The sequence below is a fragment of the Nannobrachium achirus genome, assembly GCF_963921795.1.
Source record: "Nannobrachium achirus genome assembly, chromosome: 6".
NCBI classification, from domain to species: Eukaryota; Metazoa; Chordata; class Actinopteri; order Myctophiformes; family Myctophidae; genus Nannobrachium; species Nannobrachium achirus.
The window spans coordinates 68,890,859-68,910,272 of NC_137815.1; the positions used below are offsets into that span (position 1 = coordinate 68,890,859).

The following is a 19,414-nucleotide window of genomic DNA, read 5'->3' on the forward strand; positions in this document are numbered from 1 at the left end:
AATACAAAATCATGAGATAATGGCCCTTTTGTGAATGACATGCTTTCAAGCATTTCTCTCTCTTGAACCTTTTATTTTTGGCTTGTGTGACATCATGTATAAAGTACTTGTTGTCAATCAAATCAAAATAAAACATATGTGTCCGAACACAGCTGAGGGCTAGTCATTGATTGATTTTTTTTTTTTTTTTTTTTTCATTTTCATTGTTTTATTTCATTTGAAAGCTGGGAATCATATTAGCTACAAAATGATATATTGGTTGTGAAGATTGACCCAACAGTTTTGTAGATATGGCTTATAGAGTTATGCCATGCAGAAATACTAGATCTGAGAAATTCAGCCTTTTAGATGAAATGTAACCTGCAAAATGTGAGGTTTCTCTTCAAATTAATTTTAAAAAGTCTTATTTACATGCAGAGTTAAGCTCTGGCGTTTAAGTGAAATGTAGCCTGATATTTATGAAATGCTTTTGTGGCTTTATCACATTTTAGAGAGAGAGAAAAAAAAAAGTAATTTCAGGGCTGGTCTAAAGCTGTGCTTTCCGAAATGACTGCCCCTCTGCTATGCTGGCCTGGGTCACATATATAAAAAATGACTTTCTCTGGGTTTTTTATAAAAAAAAAATTACAGACGTTGTGTAAAAATCCCTTTAGTTGCACAGTCCCACGGTTTCACAAAACACAGCTGCGCGCGTGTGCACAGCGCGCACAACTTGCGTGCATGCGCAGCATGCTCATAGCACGGTCACACACGCGTGCACACGACGTGCGCACACAAATTGTCTCTGTGGCATTGGTGCTGTGAGCCTTCCCTCCCTTGCCTGGTTAATAAACCAGACCGAACACAACAACACCCCGTGGCGGTAGTGGTGTTGTAGTACGGTCTGGCACCGATCCATTGAGATTCTATTTCCTCAACCAGCTTCAAGGGTTGGCCAATCAGGGTTGTATGCTTGGGGCACGTGGTTTCTGTAGGCTTGGGGCAAGTGGTTTGGGGCAAACCCCAGAAATGAAAACTCTTCCTGAAATCCCAGACTCTCTTCCCAAAAGGGGAAGGCAACGCCAGGCAATTCCTTCCCAACATTAACACTGTTCTTCTCTTTTCCCCCTCTTCTGTTTATCCCCACAGAACCGACAAAAACCAGCCCAGAAGTCACCGGAAAAGGTTGAAGCAGGCCCCCGGTCTCCACCCTCCACCGATTCCACCAACTGAACCCCTCCGTTCCCCCATCCCCTATCCCTTACCCCACTTTCCCCTCCATCCCCTGAGGTGTCTCTCGGGGCTCTGAAAGGAGGGTTTCCATCGCAGGGGAATCTTCCTCCAAGGGGTTCTACCCTGGTAGCTTTCGGCGTGTTCTGGAACATTCCGCGACGCCCCGGGGCCCTCGGACCTTCATGCGTCTCCCAGTGGCGGAGTCCTCTGTCCACCACGCCACCGCCCACACCTCCACCCATCACCACGCCTCCTACAACCCCTCCTCCGCCCATCACCTGGCCTCCAACCACGCCTCCGCCATGAGCTGTGAACAGGACTTTGGAGACGGCGGGGTTGGAGTCACGCTGACGCTGCGGCTCCTTATGCACGGCAAGGTAACTAGTGGACTCATTCTTTACTTAAAGGGATATTTCTCTTTCAAAAAAGCTTTTGGTCATTTTATCATCTAATCAGGCTTATATGAACACTCTGGACAGTTTTTAATTTGCTTGATTCAATATTTAGATATTTTATGTAAATGTTACCAGGCCCTCCAGGCCCATGCAGGGCCTCCCCCAATACACACCCATTGTAACTCCATTTTAACCATGATAGATTAATTAAAAACACCTATTATTATTTTTTTCTGGTGACTTATAATACCCTCCTAATACGTAAGCAGGCGGTGTTTTTTTGATAACTTTTGCCATTTATTTTGAATAATTCTTTGGAAAATGGAACAAATTAAATACAATAAAAAAACAGAAAAGATAATGGGAAATACTTTGTAACAAAAAAGTCCGGAATTCAAAATGTACCTGAGAAAGGGTATTCAAGTATTGGCATCAAAATATACTTAAAACACCAAAAGTAAAAGTACAAAATGTTTGAAAATAGGTATAAAATATGGCTAAAGTGGATGGATGTTTTATAATATAATCATTTATACCTGTATCTAAGGTTTTCAAATTAATGCAGTGGAGTAAAAGTCCAGTAATGTAGTCCAGATATGTTGTGGAGTAGAAGTAAAAGTACTGAAAATTAGAAATAATCAAGTAAAGTACAAATACAGTACCTCACATGGCCCTCTTCTAGCGCCATGTGAGGTTGATTCTTGCAAGACACATTTTTTGGACACTGCTCCTAAAGATTTTGCCCTAAAACCACGCAAAGCGGTACACAGTGTCTCTAAAGTCATGTCATCAACATGGATCTATCCCATTTCCCATATTCCCTCCTGATTGGCTACCATTGCCTTCCAAAGTTTGTGTATGCGACCTGACGGTCGCTTATCTCCCGATTTAGGGAGTCTTACTGGTTCTATATGCCTCTCTGTCTGTCTGTCTGTCTGTCTGTCTGTCTGTCTGTCTGTCTGTCTGTCTGTCTGTCTGTCTGTCTGCCTGCCTGCCTGCCTGCCTGCCTGTCTGTCTGTCTGTCTGTCTGTCTGTCTGTCTGTCTGTCTGTCTGTCTGTCTGCCTTGCGTGAGGGCTACTGTATCTTCTTTAGTGTGACTTCCTGTTTGTGTTCTCTCCACAGGAAGTGGGAAGCATCATCGGCAAGGTGAGCTGCTGCTGCCTCTATCTTCTTCCTCTGTGGTTTTAAGCAAGCAGAGAATAATATAGTTTATTCTATTATTACATTGTCTTGATATCATTGGAAAGTACAGAAGTGTAAGTACAGCAGAGGGGAGAGGCCTGTGGTTCGCTCAGTTATGGCCACTAGCCACTAAATTCAATATATGGACTCGAACAGCTGCTGATAAAGTTGTATCACTGTCCCAATAAGTAATGCCCTGAAGTCTTGGTTCTGCAATGTAGTCATTGTATTAAAATAGTTTTAGCCTGTTCATTTAATATACTGTATATGTCACCAGCCGTATCAGTATGCACTATGCAGAGATGTGTTATGATCTGGTTTGGTCATACTGTAGTCGAAAATCTATAACAAACATTTTCACTGAGCTTCTGATTTATATCTAGATTTAATGGGGGAAAGGCAAGTGGGTACCAATTATAAATGTTCTAGTAAACGTTTCCAATGCGTACATTTACACATGTAAACCATAACAGCCCTAGTACTAGCAGCAGTATTTAATCAGATTTAATTCTCATTTCACAGTTGAATATTAACAGGAAAACCCGTCCCATGTTTAAGCCATATACGTTATAAATCACTATAACCGTGTTTAAACCATGTATTAGAAAAGCTTGACCATCTTTTTTGAAAGTAAGCATTTTCTAAAACAGGCGTGCTGCTCTGGAGATAACCAGCTCCCACTGTAATCCTCCAATGTATAACGACCTCTAATGTAAATCTACCATGACATACGAATTAATAATAATAACAAAGTGTGACATTTCTAGTTAGGTCATGTCAATCCAATCTCTGGCTACTTAGAATGTGTGTCTCTAGAGGGATGCCAGTCAGTTCCGTAGGGATAGAATGAAGATCCCTCGCTTGACTTCTCTGCACTTCACAGTTAGTGCGTCAACCAAACCATTTAGGCCTAGAATTATTGAATGCTTTAACCAGTGAAAAATAGCAGATCTACAAGCTCACAGCGCGGCACCGAGTGCCGCGCTGCAAGCTTGTAGATCTGCTATTTTTGAAAAAGTCGTGAAAATGTGTGCAAATCTTTGAACATATGTATTTTCAAAGCGAACGTTTGTAACTCAAATTTTGCATCTGGGTGGTCCCTGGAACTAGATATTTTGAGATGCGGGTCCGTGGGCAAATAAATATCAGTTTGGGGGTCCTTCACATGAAAAGGTTTGAGAACCACTGCCATAGTAGTCTCTCAAGAACAGACTAACTGAGCTCCATTTAAGTGAAAAGGACCTTTTCTTTGACGATGGCTAGCCAGATTGCTGACATAGAAACATAGGTTTTTCCAAAAACCTTAGAAGGATTCAAAAGACACTTATAGAATCGGGTCAAATTTAAATTTTTCACGATTTTTCAAAAATAGCAGATCTGCTATTTTTCATTAGTTAAAGCATAAAATAATGATACACAATATGTGTACCCGTTCTGCATGGATTAATAATAATAATAAAGTGTGAAATTTCTAGTTAGGTCATGTCAATCCAATCTCTGGCCTCTTAGAATGTGTGTCTCTAGAGGGATGCCAGTCAGTTCCGTAGGGATAGAATGAAGATCCCTCGCTTGACTTCTCTGCACTTCACAGTTACATGAAGTGTGTTGACGAGGCCTCCCTTTCCCACTAAACCCCCAGTAAAATCAGCTTTACTTTCACATATATCCTACAGCAGCCATTCCCAACCAGTGGGCCGTGATGATAATTATTGTAAGTGGGCTGCAAATAACTGGCAAAACACCAAACACTTAAGATTTCTTTAAAACCTTTAAAACCTTGAAAAATGATACAGATAAATATGAACTTAAATACTATGTTAGTTCCATTGATCCAAACTAAAATGAGATCATTTGGAACATGTTAAATGTGGCACAGGTTATTAGAGAATAAATGTTAAAACAATCAATTTCAATGTGTTTACACACTGTGTCATGGGGCATGATGTGTGGCACGCCTAATGTTTCACATCGCAATAGCTTATGATAGGCCATATATTGTCAATATATCACAGCCAAGGCGCATTGATGCGAAGTTGCCCGTAGTGGGCAACTTCACACAGTTACTGTGTTCTACCATTGGTCATTTGTTCATCACCAGTTTTCTAATGACACCTGTAATCTCAAACCAATGTCAAGATGTCGTTGTCGGGTAGAAACCTCTTATCTCCAATTTTCAAATTTGTACGTTCTTTTGCAAAGTAAAGCCCTGCTTCATCGTACAAGGCCGTCGCACAAAAGTAGTGAAAACAGCCGATCTACAAGCACACAACGCCTCGCAGTGCGAGGCGTTGTGTGCTTGTAGATTGTCTGTTTTCACTAGTTTAAATCATTTTTAAAATGATAAATGCGAAACAAACTGTTTTGGATATACAAGGTTTTCACCCGACAACGACGATATTTGACAATTACAATCTTGGACAATAGACAAAAATGTCTGATAATACAATGTGGACAATGACTGCCATCCTTCTCCATGATCTAGCTAACTTGAATGCATCACAGGATTTGCAGCATTTTGTTTGTTGGTCTCAACGGACAGTGCTTGAGTGGTTTGCTGAAGTACACTTGTCACAGAGTGGAATATCAGGAGGGGCTTCAGCTAAATGCCACAAATGCAATGATACTTAACCCTGCAAGGCCCGAATTAATTTCTACTGGCCCAAAAAAATTAAAAAAAATCAGATGGTGTTGTAGGAGTCCTAATCACAGGAAAATGTCATTTAAAAAAAAAAATTTGTAAGGTTTTATAGCCATAAATCATAAATCATTAATCATGCTCTAATTTGCATTTTGGGGATATTTTTCACAATATTAACATATGCACATGTTCTAGACATTCTAATGATCACGAAAAATAATATTACAGGCATTTTACTTATGTTTTAGTGAGGAATAGCTTCAGTTAAAAAGTGAGATGTTGTTCGTCCAGACGCTGGAATTTCAACTTCTCTGCGAGGTGTGAATGTCAGTCTCTGTGGGGGGTATTTATATGCAAATATTTTGGCCAATGGCATTGTAATACTAAACAATAGGATTTAGTGGTGATGTTGATGTGAAAAAAGAACGGGAAAACTAATTATAACATTTAAAAAAAAAAAAGATTTAAAAAAACGTTGCCAAAAAGCAACGCTGGGCCTTGCAGGGTTAATGCAAAACGGAGCCTACATTGTTGTATATCCGTATCATTGACTGTAGTGTCCTTGTCAGTAATGTGAGCTCTGTGTTGCGTGTCTTTCCACAGAAAGGAGAAACGGTGAAGAGAATACGAGAAGAGGTAAGACGCTGCATATCCCACATCAGCACTTCTACACTGCTTTTCTCCTGTAAGGAAGAGACACTAACATCACTGCTCTTCCATGTAGTTGTCTGTGATTCCTCCTTGTTCACATTCAGCAACAGGCCTCTGAAAATGAACTGAACACTTATAATACTCTAGTCTCCAGATTGAAATTACTGCACAATGTGCCATATGTCAAATATCCCTACCTTTAGTTGCTGTAACAAGTAAACAATAAGCGCGAAGGAAGCTATTACCTCAAAGCTTTAGCATAGCTTTATCCTTTGAAGCTCAAAGAGATATTACCATATTATAAAGCAAAAATGTCTTAACCATTGAGGTCAGGATCCAAAAGCACAGTAAGAGACCTAACAGGGTTGTGGAAAAGAACTACGCTAAGAATATCTTATGTAAGGGATAATGAATGGCTCCGCGGTGAATGACGATATATAACAGACCGGCGGCCTGATAACTCCCCGAGGCGCCATGCAGCCGAGGGGCGTTATCAGGCCGAAGGGATCAATCAGAATCAAGCATTCAAACAAGCCGGGTAATAATGTGTCTTAACTCATTGTGGAAAGCCTTACCGAAGGCCATAAAGGAGTGTGGATCACTAGCATCCTTTAAAATTGCCCTGAAAAACCACTTGCAGGCAGCAGCCGTTCGCAACTGGTAAAAAAATGAACCTAGCCCAACCCTACCCTCCCCTGCCCCTTCTTTGTATATATTGTTTGTTTTAGACTTAGCCTACTGTCTTCTTTTTTGTTTTTTTTACATATCTACTGCATAGTACTGTGTTCTATTTGTCTGTCATTCAATGTTATATGAGATACTTCAATGGTTTCCAGTGGAAATAAGCTTAGTCTTTTCATGGATCTCCTTTTAGTAGACCTTGTACCAGTGAACTGTACCGTCATGAAACTGTACCTTTTCCTATGCAAACTTCTAATAAAGTCTTCAATCAATCAATCAATCAATTGACCGCGACCACCCGAGCAACCCGAAAATATCGCTATGTCTTTCACTGCCTGTCTTCTCTTACCTTTTAACGCGTGCGCTAGAGTTTCCATCGTACGTGATCGGACACTATGCATCGCGCGTGTGCGGGCGGGTATTTCGGGAGCGTGTCGCTGTTACTACATGTCATCTTTTTGACACCCGACTCTAACCCTCACCCTAACCCTAACCTCCGTGGAGTGAGTCGCTAACCCTCCGGTCGAAAATGATGGTCGTTCGAAAGAGCGCGATTTCCCCGGTATTTCATCAGCTTCAAAACAATAAACAAAAGGTCTGTCCCCATAGGTCCGTGTTGAAACCGATTGCGGAGGATTAGTTCCGTCCTATTTTACTTCAGGTGCGATAACATATATATTTAAATTAAAGCTTACTAAATTCTCCTGTTCCTCGGGCCTGGCGGAGAAGCAGTACAACGTTTTTTTTTATTTATTTTTTAAAAGCTATTACCATTATGTCTCATTCCATCATGCAACTCTCACTTCTCTAACTTCTCAACCTTCAACTTCTCTACCTCTATTTTCCAATTCCACTTACCGGGGTACATTAGGTTGTTGAATTTTGTCAAGGGAAAAGAAATGGGAAATGTCACCGTTAGAGTCGCTAGAGTCTCTATGTAATACCTGTCCCCTAATCTCTCAAGACAGATTTTTACTGAATGGGTTCCCAGATTGCCGAGTGCAGTGCCAGGGCGGCCCATTCTCATTAGCTACTTGTCTTAATTTGACGCTTCTTCAGCTAACGCTGGCGTTCGTATGCTCATGCCGAGGAAGCTCTTTGGTGTATCGTACTGACTCGGATAGAATGTGGACCATGTTGACTCAAAACGGTCTTAACACAATTAGTGCTGCAGGGTATGAAGGGTTAACTTTTCTTTGACGCCACGCAGATCTGCCCATTAGCACACGCTCTTATTGTGAAAGGCCTGCCTGGAATGTGTGTACACACACGGACTGTTGAATGACATCAACGATTACGTCATCTAGTCACATGACATGTGTCATGTGACAGTGTGTCATGGCGGCCGCCAGGCTTGCCTTGCTATTGTCGTTTGGAGCTGTGCTTTGGGTTTAAAAGTCTTATTTGGAGTAAATGAAGTCTCTTTATGGGCCTCTCCATTGACTTAACATGGAGGAGCTTCACTTCGCGTGCACGCCCAACGTGCGTTTTAAACAAATCGCGGACATTACCGATGCGGCCGAGACCGGAGCTACATACTGTAAGTATTAATACATTTACTGTAAATACAGTAAGATTGACGGTGAGCGCTGTCAATGGCGTCGTGTAGTAACCGGTTTTAATGACGGTGAGGATCGTCAAGGGCAGCAGAACAGTTAAGTCTCTACTGAATGGGAATTTATTCTCACCTTAACCCTGCAGCCCACCCGTTTCCTCACTGCAACCACTTGAACCCCAGCATCCATATTCTGGGGGTAACATTCAGTAAAAAAAATAGCAGATCTACAAGCGCATAATGCATCACGTCTTTGGCATAGACAGAAGGAAAAAAAATTGTTATTTTTTTATTTAATTTTTTACAACAAGAGTTCATATTTTAGATTGTAATTAGAGAAAAGAAAAGATGAGTGTTAAAATGTTTTCATTTACTGCTTTCTATTGTTTTAGAGATTTGGTATTTTGATTTCAGTGGGTGGGGGCATGCGTCTTTTTGACACAATAAGCCGGCAATTTCTTTGTTACTATTTACACCAGCCCCCATAAGTCACATCTGCCCATGAAAGATTGCGTTACATCTTGGGAATGGGCTTATTGTGTCAAAAAAAAAAAAAAACATATTTAGCTACTTGTACGCATGCCCCCAACCTGGGGGCATGCATGCAAATCAAAATCATAAAAATCACTAAAACAATAGAAAGAAGTAAATGAAAACATTTTAACACTCATCTTTTCTTTTCTCTAATTACAATCTGAAATATGAACCCCCCTTATTGTAAAAAAAAAACAAAGTTGTCCTTTAAGACTAACGGTTTTAAGAGGTTAACCCTACTGCAACAGCCCAAACCCATGCCCTAACCTTAAGCATTACAGCATAAACCATTACCTCAACCTTAAAGACCTGTAATTAATTTGCTCTGTGATCTCTTCCTTTGGGTACATTCATTGGGCATACTGTGCGTGTACTGCTACCTGTGAATTGTAAACTAGTTTATTATTTAGTGTACATTTTGTATTTTTGGAGTTCTTAGGTATCTGTTTGTGTATCATGGATGTTCTATTTTGTGATGTCTTGTATGTAAGCAAGGATTGTGTATTTTTTTTATTTCTGCCTCTTGGCCAGGTCACACTCGAAAAAGAGATCATGTCTCAATGTGTTTTTATCTGGTTAAATAAAGGTTAAAAAAAAAGGATCCAAGGATCACACCGTTGTACTTTACAACACAACCCCCAAAATCAATCCTCCAGTTCTAGGCAACACAGAAGAGGGGGAACTTTTTTTTTTATTTCCACACAACTCCTCTAAGGTATATTAATGACATAGTTCAATATTGAAAATGGGTGGTCTTCCCCTTTAACCATAGGAGCTGTGTGCCATGGTCTGCATTTCGTCTGTGTCAACATGGCCAAAGGGTTCCCTCATCAGCACCAGCATGTGGAGCACAGCTTCTTCAAAGACATGCAACCAGAGAACACACGGCTTAAACCACATAAATACTTAAACACGTTATCGTTAGAACGTTAAATACCATGGCTGGCTGGGGACAAGAAAACAACAGCAATTTCATTGCATATGGATTGCTGGAAGGAGAGGGCACTCTCTCTCTGTGAGACTGAATCTGTCCTGGTTCTTAAAGGGGCCCACCATGAATTTCACATTATAATTTTTTTTCTTGTTTTTTGGTCTTCCCAGTGTCTCTTCCAGCCCCCCAAAAAACCCATTCATTAACTCTAAGCCTTGCCTTTCATTTCAGTGATTTTCTGAATGGGCGTGTCTGAACGGTAGCCTACTCTTTTGAAATCGGCCCCTTGCTTATTTCACAGGGGGCTCATTTCCTATTGGGCCCCCTCGAGAAGCGGCGGTACTTTTTGGGAGGCTATACTCTATTGAGACTAAATATATGAGGTGGAACCATGAGGTAAAGTGGTGCTAAAACTGGAACGAGTGACTCTACATGGTTCTCATCGTTGTTCTCTAATATTCTCTGTATCGTTCCAATTTTAGCCCAAAGACAGCGCCCCGTTGCCAACAAAGGGCATTTTGGTATTGCATCTGAAATGGCTTTGAAATAGAGACAGACAGAGAGACCCCAGAGAGAGAAAAGCAGGGATGCAGAGAGAGAGACAGGTGGATAAAGAGAGAAATGGCCCTATCATAGCACACTCTGCGGTGATAAGCTATCACTGCGGTGTAGTCTTTTAAAGTCAGAAAACTACAACATTATGTCATTAGCTGCGGTGAAGAGACATCACTGCGATCCCCGACATCTCTCCTCTGCTTTTACCTTCAGACATCTCCCCATCACCCCGCTCACTGATTGGTCGATCTTGACCAATCGGTGTGCCCCCTGGTTTCAGAGGCACAGACTCACCGTGAGTCCGTGGCTATGATGGCCTCCACTTGTTTTCACATTTTTAGGTGATTTCTTATCACCTAAAAGTTGAGGTTGTAGCTCTTCACCTCGCACTATGATACAGCCTTTAAGGGGGAAAAGAGATAGAGAGGATGGAGAGAAAAGACTGCTCCTCACTGGCAGGTGAGTCAGGATACAACAGCAGTGGCAACACAGAGAATGTGTCTGTGGAGGAATGAATTGGCAGAAGGACTTCAAAACAAACACATTGCACAGTGTGACATGAAATGATGGTAGAAGTTCAGCCAAAATCATGCAGTGACACAAACAACTCATTTAGACCTTGGACTAGGAATGGGTGTCGTTAGGATCATTTAGAGTCCAGTTCCACTTCCAGTTCTGCTCATCGCTTCTGGTTCCTAACTGTTCCCAATTTCGGTTCCAAGATGGTAAAAAAAATAAGATGTCAAATGTTTATTTAACCCATTTAGGACTGAGGGTCATTCTAAAAACGTCTTCTAGATCCTTACCTAAGTTTTCAGAAAAAACATATGATGCTAGGCTATATACTGTACTAGCAACAAGAACCCAAAAAGGGGTTCTCGTCTTGAAACGTATAGTTACAAAATGGGGGTCCCGTCCTATATGGAGTTACAACCTTTGTAAAACGTTCTCTTAAATATATATATTTTTTATAGACGTGCAACCTGTCTTAGCCTAATTAAATTATCTACATCTTTCCCATTTCATCGGGCTCTCTTTTATAGTGATGTCCACACTTTAGAGCGCTTGCCACAGTTCATATTTTCACAGCATGCCTGCTGCTCTCTCGCATCTAAACATGCTGCGTTGTGTGCACGTGTGTGCGTGCAGTGCAGCCAGTGTGAATGCTGAAGCACCACTGCACGTAAGTTAGACAGGTCATGACAAATTGTCAACTATGCCTTGGAAGATTGAAGCCTTTGTTTGAACGGTTATTAGCATGTCTAGGAACCGATATGCAGAACCAAAATTAAATTATCTTTATGGGTACCCGCCATTTCTTATTCGCTTCCTACTTGAACCGAATTTCGGTACCCATCCCTGTTTAGGACTAATGGATTAATAAAGGTCAGTGACAAGAGACTAGGATTACAGATTTGAAGGAAAACTTTAATTTTAATGTAACACATTTCTGTGGGGTTTGGTTGAAATGTTGGCTCAGTCATGGGGTGCAGTGAATCCCATGAATAGTTGATGAGACCACCATTTGGAGGCTTGACAGCTAGAAAGTACACAATGACAACAGCAGCAAAACAATCACAAATGAATGACGGTGGCTCACAGATAAACGGCAGCCAGTTTAGAAGCTATCGTTTTTGATTGGTTCCCATGGAGGTGTGACAGGGGGTTTATTCATAGATTAAACTGATTGGTTTCAAAACAGATATTTTGATGGGTAAACATACAGCAGCTGATGGTATTAATAACATCAATGGTGACTTGTTTTTTTCCACATTGCGCCGTTGCTGCAAACATATTCCCAGCTGGAAATAAACATGGATTCTGACAAAGTTACGCCTATTAACACTCAAGATGCCAGAGATTTCCCATAAATAATGGCGGTTATTAACTGTCATAATCAAATCCTATGTTATTTACCAGATTTTGATCGCTATACGTGCACGCAGCGACTTTGATTTGAGTGTTCCTGACTAAAGTGAAAAAATTATCCATTATACTGGTTTGGTTCTAGCTCTAAAGCAGGGGTCTTCAACGTTTTCAGGCCGGGGACCCCCAAACTGATGGGGAGATGGAGCAGGGACCCCCTACCACCCTAAACATGTACAGCGAGCAGGGTGGGCCGTACCACTACCATTTCTAAACATACTACTTATTAACTGAGAACCAATGTCAATATCATCAACAATCTGTCAATTGCATCATGTATTCAAGCTATTCAAAATGGATAGAATCATGATTTATTTTTTAACATAAATGTGAAAAAAAAAAAAAAAAAAAACACATTTTTTGATGTTTTTTTTAAGCAATAATTTCGCGGACCCCCTGCAGTACCTCTGCGGACCCCCTAGGGGTCGCAGACCCCCTGTTGAAGACCCCTGCTCTAAAGCATACATGGGCAACTGGCGGCCCGAGGGCCACATGCGGCCCCCACCTTCACTTAATGCGGCCCTCAGGTTAATATTGAAATACTATAATAATATATTTATTTCAGCTGTTACAATTCCAAATATCCAAACATCCACTTTCATTACTTCACTCTATATTAGTAATTACAAAATACACATTTTAGTGTAGTACAGTACATGTACAGTATGTGGGTTAATGACTAGTACTAGTTAGTCTTTTTCATGTCCAATGTATTTGTATTTAAGTGCATAAAGTCAACATTAGAACATATGAAAGCATTTGAAATTAAATACAAATGTTACTTTTCAGGATTCCAATTCAAGAATAGCGAAAAAACTATTTAGGATTCCAATTCAAAAATAGCCAAAATAGCAGATCTACAAGCTCAAAACGCGTTGCACTGTGAGGCGTTTTGAGCTTGTAGATCGGCTATTTTGGCTATTTTTGACTGTATAATATACAGTCCTATGCATGTGGCCCTCTGGAGAGTGTGAAAATATAGTGGCCTCTCCATCATCAAAGTTGCCCACCCCTGCTCTAAAGCCTTGTACTGGACATACTTGAGCCGATGTCAGACAGGGTAGGCAACTACAAACTGATGTCATTCAAAACTTAGGCAGTGCCAGGAGTATAAAACATGCAACTTTCAACTTTCCAAACGTTCTTTCTTTCAGCAAGCTCCTACAAAACTGAAAAAGAAAGAAAGAAAGATATAAATAAAATAAAAATATATCCGGCCAGACCATGTGGGACATACTATATTATGACCAATATGCAAGTACACAATCGAGGGCATGCATTAAAACATATTAGGCTGCGTAATTCAAAAGTGATCACCGAAGCCTCATCTAATGTCTGATGTCTAATGTCTTCAAAATGAAAGCACAACCCCCAGAGATATCAGTATGCATGCCCAGGCTAGCTTTGGCCTGCCTGGTGACTGATTTGTCCTGCAGCCGAATGTTATCAAAGTGGTGGTGCCATAGTTTTGCTCTTTTTCTGGTTGTCATGTGTCTAGGAGGTTGGCAGTATTTCATTAGACCCCCTGGTGTGGTTGTTATGAGCAATTATGTATTCCCTTTGTATTTTGGATTTCTTCCTGGAGGCTGACACCTTGTGGGTAGTAGTGATTTTGAGGCCGGACGTGACCGGACGCTGTGTGGCCAATATATTTCCCACATGCGTTGCGCATGCGTTGCGCTTTCGTTACACATCTACTCATCTACTTATCCGTTCCTTTTTTTGTTTGAATATAAAATCTCCTCTCAGTAAATAATTGAATTAAATTAAATTAGAAAATAAAATCTTAAGTAACAATGCAAATGTAATAAAAAAAAACATAGTTTTTGTTTTCCCACCATCTCTAGATCTGCTGAGATCCGTTCTTTCTAAATAGCCTGTAGAGGCACGTGCGTGCGCGTGCACGTGACGTCAATAAATGACCGCCCGCCCTGAAAAGAAAATCCCAAAGCACCACTGCTTGTGGGTCAAAATTGCTCATCCAAAAACACTCACTGTGGGTGTGGCTAACTTCAGCTGGGTCACCACCCACCATGACAACCAGGCATACTTAATGAACTGGTGGGTGTGGCCACATACACATCTAATTCTAACTCTTTCTGCACACTCTTTTGGGAAAAAAATCCTCCTCCTAGTATAATCATAATACCTGATAATCATGTTTTAGTGGGGAAATAAAACATGGCACTGCATCTTTAAAGTGCGAGGGGAAATGATGCCCTTAGCATAACCAGACACACTATCTAGGCTACTCCAGCTCACTGGTTGCTATCATGTGTTGACAGGTAATGTGTGTGTGCAGGGTCACAAGGGGTAGGAAAGTGGGACTGAGTTACCAGGGCCCAAGGTGGAGGGGCCCTAGTAACTTTAGCTATTGAAAAATAGCAGATATACAAGCTCACAGCGCGGCACCGAGTGCCGCGCTGCGAGCTTGTAGATCTGCTATTTTTGAAAAGTCGTGAAAATGTGCGCGAATCTTTGAATATATGTATTTTAAGTGAACATTTGTAACTCAAATTTTGCTTCTGGGGGGGTCCCTGGAACTAAATATTTTGAGATGGGGGGTCCTTCACATGAAAAAGTTTGAGCATCACTGACATGGAAACATAGGTTTCTTGGCACACATTTTCACGATTTTTCAAAAATAGCAGATCTACAAGCTCGCAGCGCGGCACTCTGTGCCGCGCTGTGAGCTTGTATATCTGCTATTTTTCAATAGTTAACATTCATGGGGGGCCCGCAGTGAATCCTTGTACCCAGGGCCCAGACTTTGGTGTGACGCCCCTGTGCAGGGTGCTAGGAGTGTTGAAACAATTTGTCAAGAGAGTCAACAATGTGCTCGCCTTGCTATGCTATGCGATTGGCCAAAAAGGTCATCAATCCCCTTGCCTATAGCTAGGCTTCTGTGATAGAAAGATATTGCCTGTAGCATCATTTATTTCCTTTGCCGATTATTTATTTAACAACAGAAAGTAGAAAAGTATATGTTGTTGTCGAGAATATGGCTCTACTCTACTCTGTTTAAAAATGGTTTCTTTTTACTATTTTAGCGTGTTGTGCTTTTCCGAAACATGAACTAAAACGGGAATATGCCGGATGGCTCGGTAGATCTGGTTGGCGTTCATGCTATCATCACTCACCGGCAAATATAGTGGAGAGGGCCACTATATTTCCACACTCACTCCAGAGGGCCACTGGAGTCTATCTACAAGCTCAAAACGTGTCGCAGCATGACACGTGTACGTTTTGAGCTTGTAGATCTGCTATTTTTGCTATTTATGACTCACTAGCCCTTACCCGTTCAAAGATATGAGCTCCAAGCTCCTACAGTATATGAGGGATGGAAAGTAACTTTAACTGGTGCTTGCATGATAATATGTAGGAGCATCAATGTAAGAAATACCCATTTCGTTTAATGGCTCCCCCCCCCCCCCCCCCAGCCCGCCCGCCCACCCGCCCACCCGCCTGCGCACACACCCACCTGCCTGCACACACACACACACACACACACACACACACACACACACACACACACACAGAGAGAGAGCTGGTTAAACATGTTGCCTCATGCTAGATGCAGAATAGATGTGCCTCATGCTAGATGCAGAATAGATAGTAGATACACCATAAAAATGCTAATATACAGCATACGATTTGTGAAAGTGACAAACAGGCTTCACAGTTATGTTAGGTGTGTTCATATGCTAATGGTGATGCGATTTCAGATCAATTGCTCCAGCCACTGAGGAGAAACGCTGTTTCAGACAGACAGACAGACAGACAGACAGACAGACAGACAGACACTCACTCACTCACTCACTCACTCACTCACTCACTCACTCACTCAGACATTCGCAAAATTATAGTATAGATGTGTGCAATGACATGTACCAATAGTTTGGCAAACATGGTGTCATCTCCAGAGTTTAAACGGCAGTTATTGGAAAATGAGATGTGATGTATCATTTTCCTGATTGGTGCTAAGCTACACCTGTCTGGTAGCAGGGACGTGCAGAGAATGTTAGAGAGGCAGGGGCTTAAATGTCTAAAAGGGCTGTGATGCGTTGTGAGCTTAGAGGTCGGTTATTTTCGATACTTGATACCACTCTGAACCAAGCATAATCAACTCAGTACTGGAGATGTGGCGTAACGGCATGGATTTCATGGAATTATTTCAACCTGCTCCTGCATTCAAGTTCAGGAAAAGTTGGACAAGGCAATTCTCTTGAATGCTGCCTTCAGGTATGGCATGGAAAGATCAGGGCATTTGCATTTCTTTCACCATATAGTAAAAACTGCATTTATGGTTTGGAAATTATACTTTAAAAGGGCAGGGGCTAAAGCTTCAGTTTGATGTCTATGTGTGCACCATGCACGTGCCTGCCTGGTAGACAAGAACACTAGTCACCATGCAGAGCTGAAAATCACTGGCCTGTGGCACTACATACAGCTCAGGATCCAAGAGTTTCCCAAAAAATGTTAGTCCCTCAGGAATTAATTGGAACACTACTCCATGTCAACAAACACAGATAGATAGTAATAAGGCTATAAGGCAACAGAGAGAAAGAAAGGGAGCCACAGACAACGGTGACACAGAGGCTGACTGAGAGAGAAAGAGAGCCACAGACAACGGTGACACAGAGGCTGACTGAGAGAGAAAGAGAGCCACAGACAACGGTGACACAGAGGCTGACTGAGAGAGAGAAAAGGAGAGAGAGTGAGGCAGGGGTGTCGCACCAAATTCTGGGCCCTGGGTACAACGCCTCACTGCGGACCCCCCATGAATGTTCTTCATAATGTTCTTCCCATTTAGACTGGGAACGCATTATTTTGTGCTTTAACTATTGAAAAATAGCAGATATACAAGCTCACAGCGAGCTTGTAGAGCTGCTTGTAGAGCTGCTATAACAGATCTACAAGCTCGCAGTGTGGCACTTGTGAGCTTGTATATCTGCTATTTCTTTTAGCTAAAGTATAAAATAATTTAGGCCTAGGATTATTGAATGCTTTAACTCATTTAGTGCCCCTGAAATTAACGGATTATAAAGTCCACGATGCCACCTTCAGGCTGGCATCACCGCCGTTATCTTATTTTGAAGGCCAGAAGTCCACCACGCAATCACTTCCGGTCTGACGTCATCGGATCGTGCGCCGGAACCGATCCGTGTCCACGTGGAGTTGTGTAATGGCCGACCGGGAGCTTTTATAACTGTGTAACATAAGCGAGCATCTGCCTCCATCCTAGCTTCTAAAGTGTAGTTTTGAGATAATGGACATTAAAGATGAGATCCCCTGTCCACCTCAATGTTATGGATGGGACTATTTTGTGCTCGTGGAGCCGTGATGATGCGAAATCAGCGACGGATTTCGTCTCCGGACCTGCGGTCATTCTTCTCGGTAATGTACTCGCCGTTACAGTAATATATTACTTTTCCCGAGTATACTCGGGATTGGCACTCCGGGTACTCGAGTACTTTTCACGAGTCTTCTCGGGATTGGCACTAGATGAGTTAACTATTGAAAAATAGCATATTCAAGCTCACAAGCTTGTAGATCTGCTATTTTTGAAAAATCGTGAAAATTTGAATTTTCTATAAGTGTCTTTTAAATCCTTCTGAGGTTTTTTGAAAAACCTATGTTTATGTCAGCAATCTGGCCAGCCATCATCAAAGAAAAGGTCCTTTTCGCTTAACTGGAGCTCAGTTAGTCTGTTCTTGAGAGACTACTATGTCAGTGGTGAAGGACCCCCAAAATGATATGTATTTGGCCACGGACCCCCATCTCAAAATATTTAGTTCCAGGGACCCCCCAGAAGCAAAATTTTAGTTACAAACGTTCACTTAAAAAAATACATTATTTTCAAAGATGTTCACACATTTTGACGACTTTTCAAAAATAGCAGATCTACAAGCTCGCAGCGCGGCACCGTGAGCTTGTAGATCTGCTATTTTTCAATAGTTAAAGCTAAATAATCCTAGGCCTAAATGGGTTAAGGCCCCTCCACCTTGGGCCCTAGTAACTCAGTCCCACTTTTCCCCCCCTTGTGACGCCCCTGGAGTGAGGAACAATGAGAGAGTGAGGGACAGATTGGGGCTGAGGGACAATGATGAGATATTGACAGACGTGAATGTCTCAATTATAGCTCTCACTTCATTCATTCCAGCGAGAGCTAAAGAAGGAGACCTGGTGTGCTGGAGTGACTGCAGATAAAAATTAATGAGCAATTCATTAAGAGTGAGAAGAAAGAAGAAATGTGCAGCTCACTGGAATTGTGTCGCTTTAGTCAATGTGTGACTGACATGTGCGTAAATTAGTCATTTAACAAGCTATGTCCTGGTGCTATTGTACGTGTCAGACTGTGGTGTCTTGGTTAATGGCACGGTAAAACAAGTAACAAGTAAATAATGTCTGCAGAGGCGTCTGCACTTTTAAACATGTTGCACAAAATCTGAACTTGCTATCAACCTTGCACTCCTATTATGGGCATGTCATTATATTGTCAAAAAATATAAATATTCAAGGAAAAGAAAAAATCTCTCAAAGATGTTTAAGCACACAGATCGGCTATAAACATAGCCGTCTATGAAAGGTGAAACGGAAGAAAGATCTGAAGGGCCAAGTCTCTCTAGGTCGTCCTCGGACGAGCCTTCCATCGTCGCTTCCAGTCATTCCGGTTCTCCATACATCTGGCCAGCTCGTTGGTGCTTTGTGCTCCTACGTCTTTCTTGAGTACATCCACGTATGTTATTGTGGGACGTCCTTGTGACCGGTGCCCATGTGTTGGTTCCCACAGCACCAATTTGCTGGCAGGAAGCTCCTGATGTCTTTGGCAGTGTCCTGCTAGTCTCATTCTTCTGGCAGCAATTTTCTCGCTCACCCTTGGTATTCCCTCATACAGGCTCTTGTTGGTAACATGTGCACCCTTGCTGATGTTAAGTACTGCACGCAACATTCTGGTGCAGCACCCATCTAGAGACTTCTGTAGGGTTGGCTTCAGGGTCCAGCATTCACTGCCATATAGGAGAACAGACTCCACCGTTGCAAAGAAGAACCTGAGTTTGATTTGGCGGGGGAGGTTGGAGTTCCATACACTGTTCATGCCCTTCAAGGCCCTCCATGCAAGTACCTTCCTCACTTGAAGATCTTTCTCTGT

The 19,414-nt window shown here is 41.9% G+C and overlaps 1 protein-coding gene across 1 annotated transcript in view; it reads left to right on the forward strand.

Annotated features, from left to right (window-relative positions):
- Positions 1–1,514: 1,514 nt before the first annotated feature.
- The window catches only part of LOC308287260 (poly(rC)-binding protein 2-like), a gene marked incomplete at both ends in the record, with an annotated part of 102,742 nt that continues 84,842 nt past the window's right edge, over positions 1,515–19,414 (forward strand). Inside the window, 3 exons of the mRNA XM_080728376.1 lie at positions 1,515–1,589; positions 2,731–2,754; positions 6,032–6,064. Of these exons, the coding sequence (XP_080584502.1) occupies positions 1,515–1,589; positions 2,731–2,754; positions 6,032–6,064 (132 nt within the window). The remainder of the gene's footprint in view (positions 1,590–2,730; positions 2,755–6,031; positions 6,065–19,414) is intronic.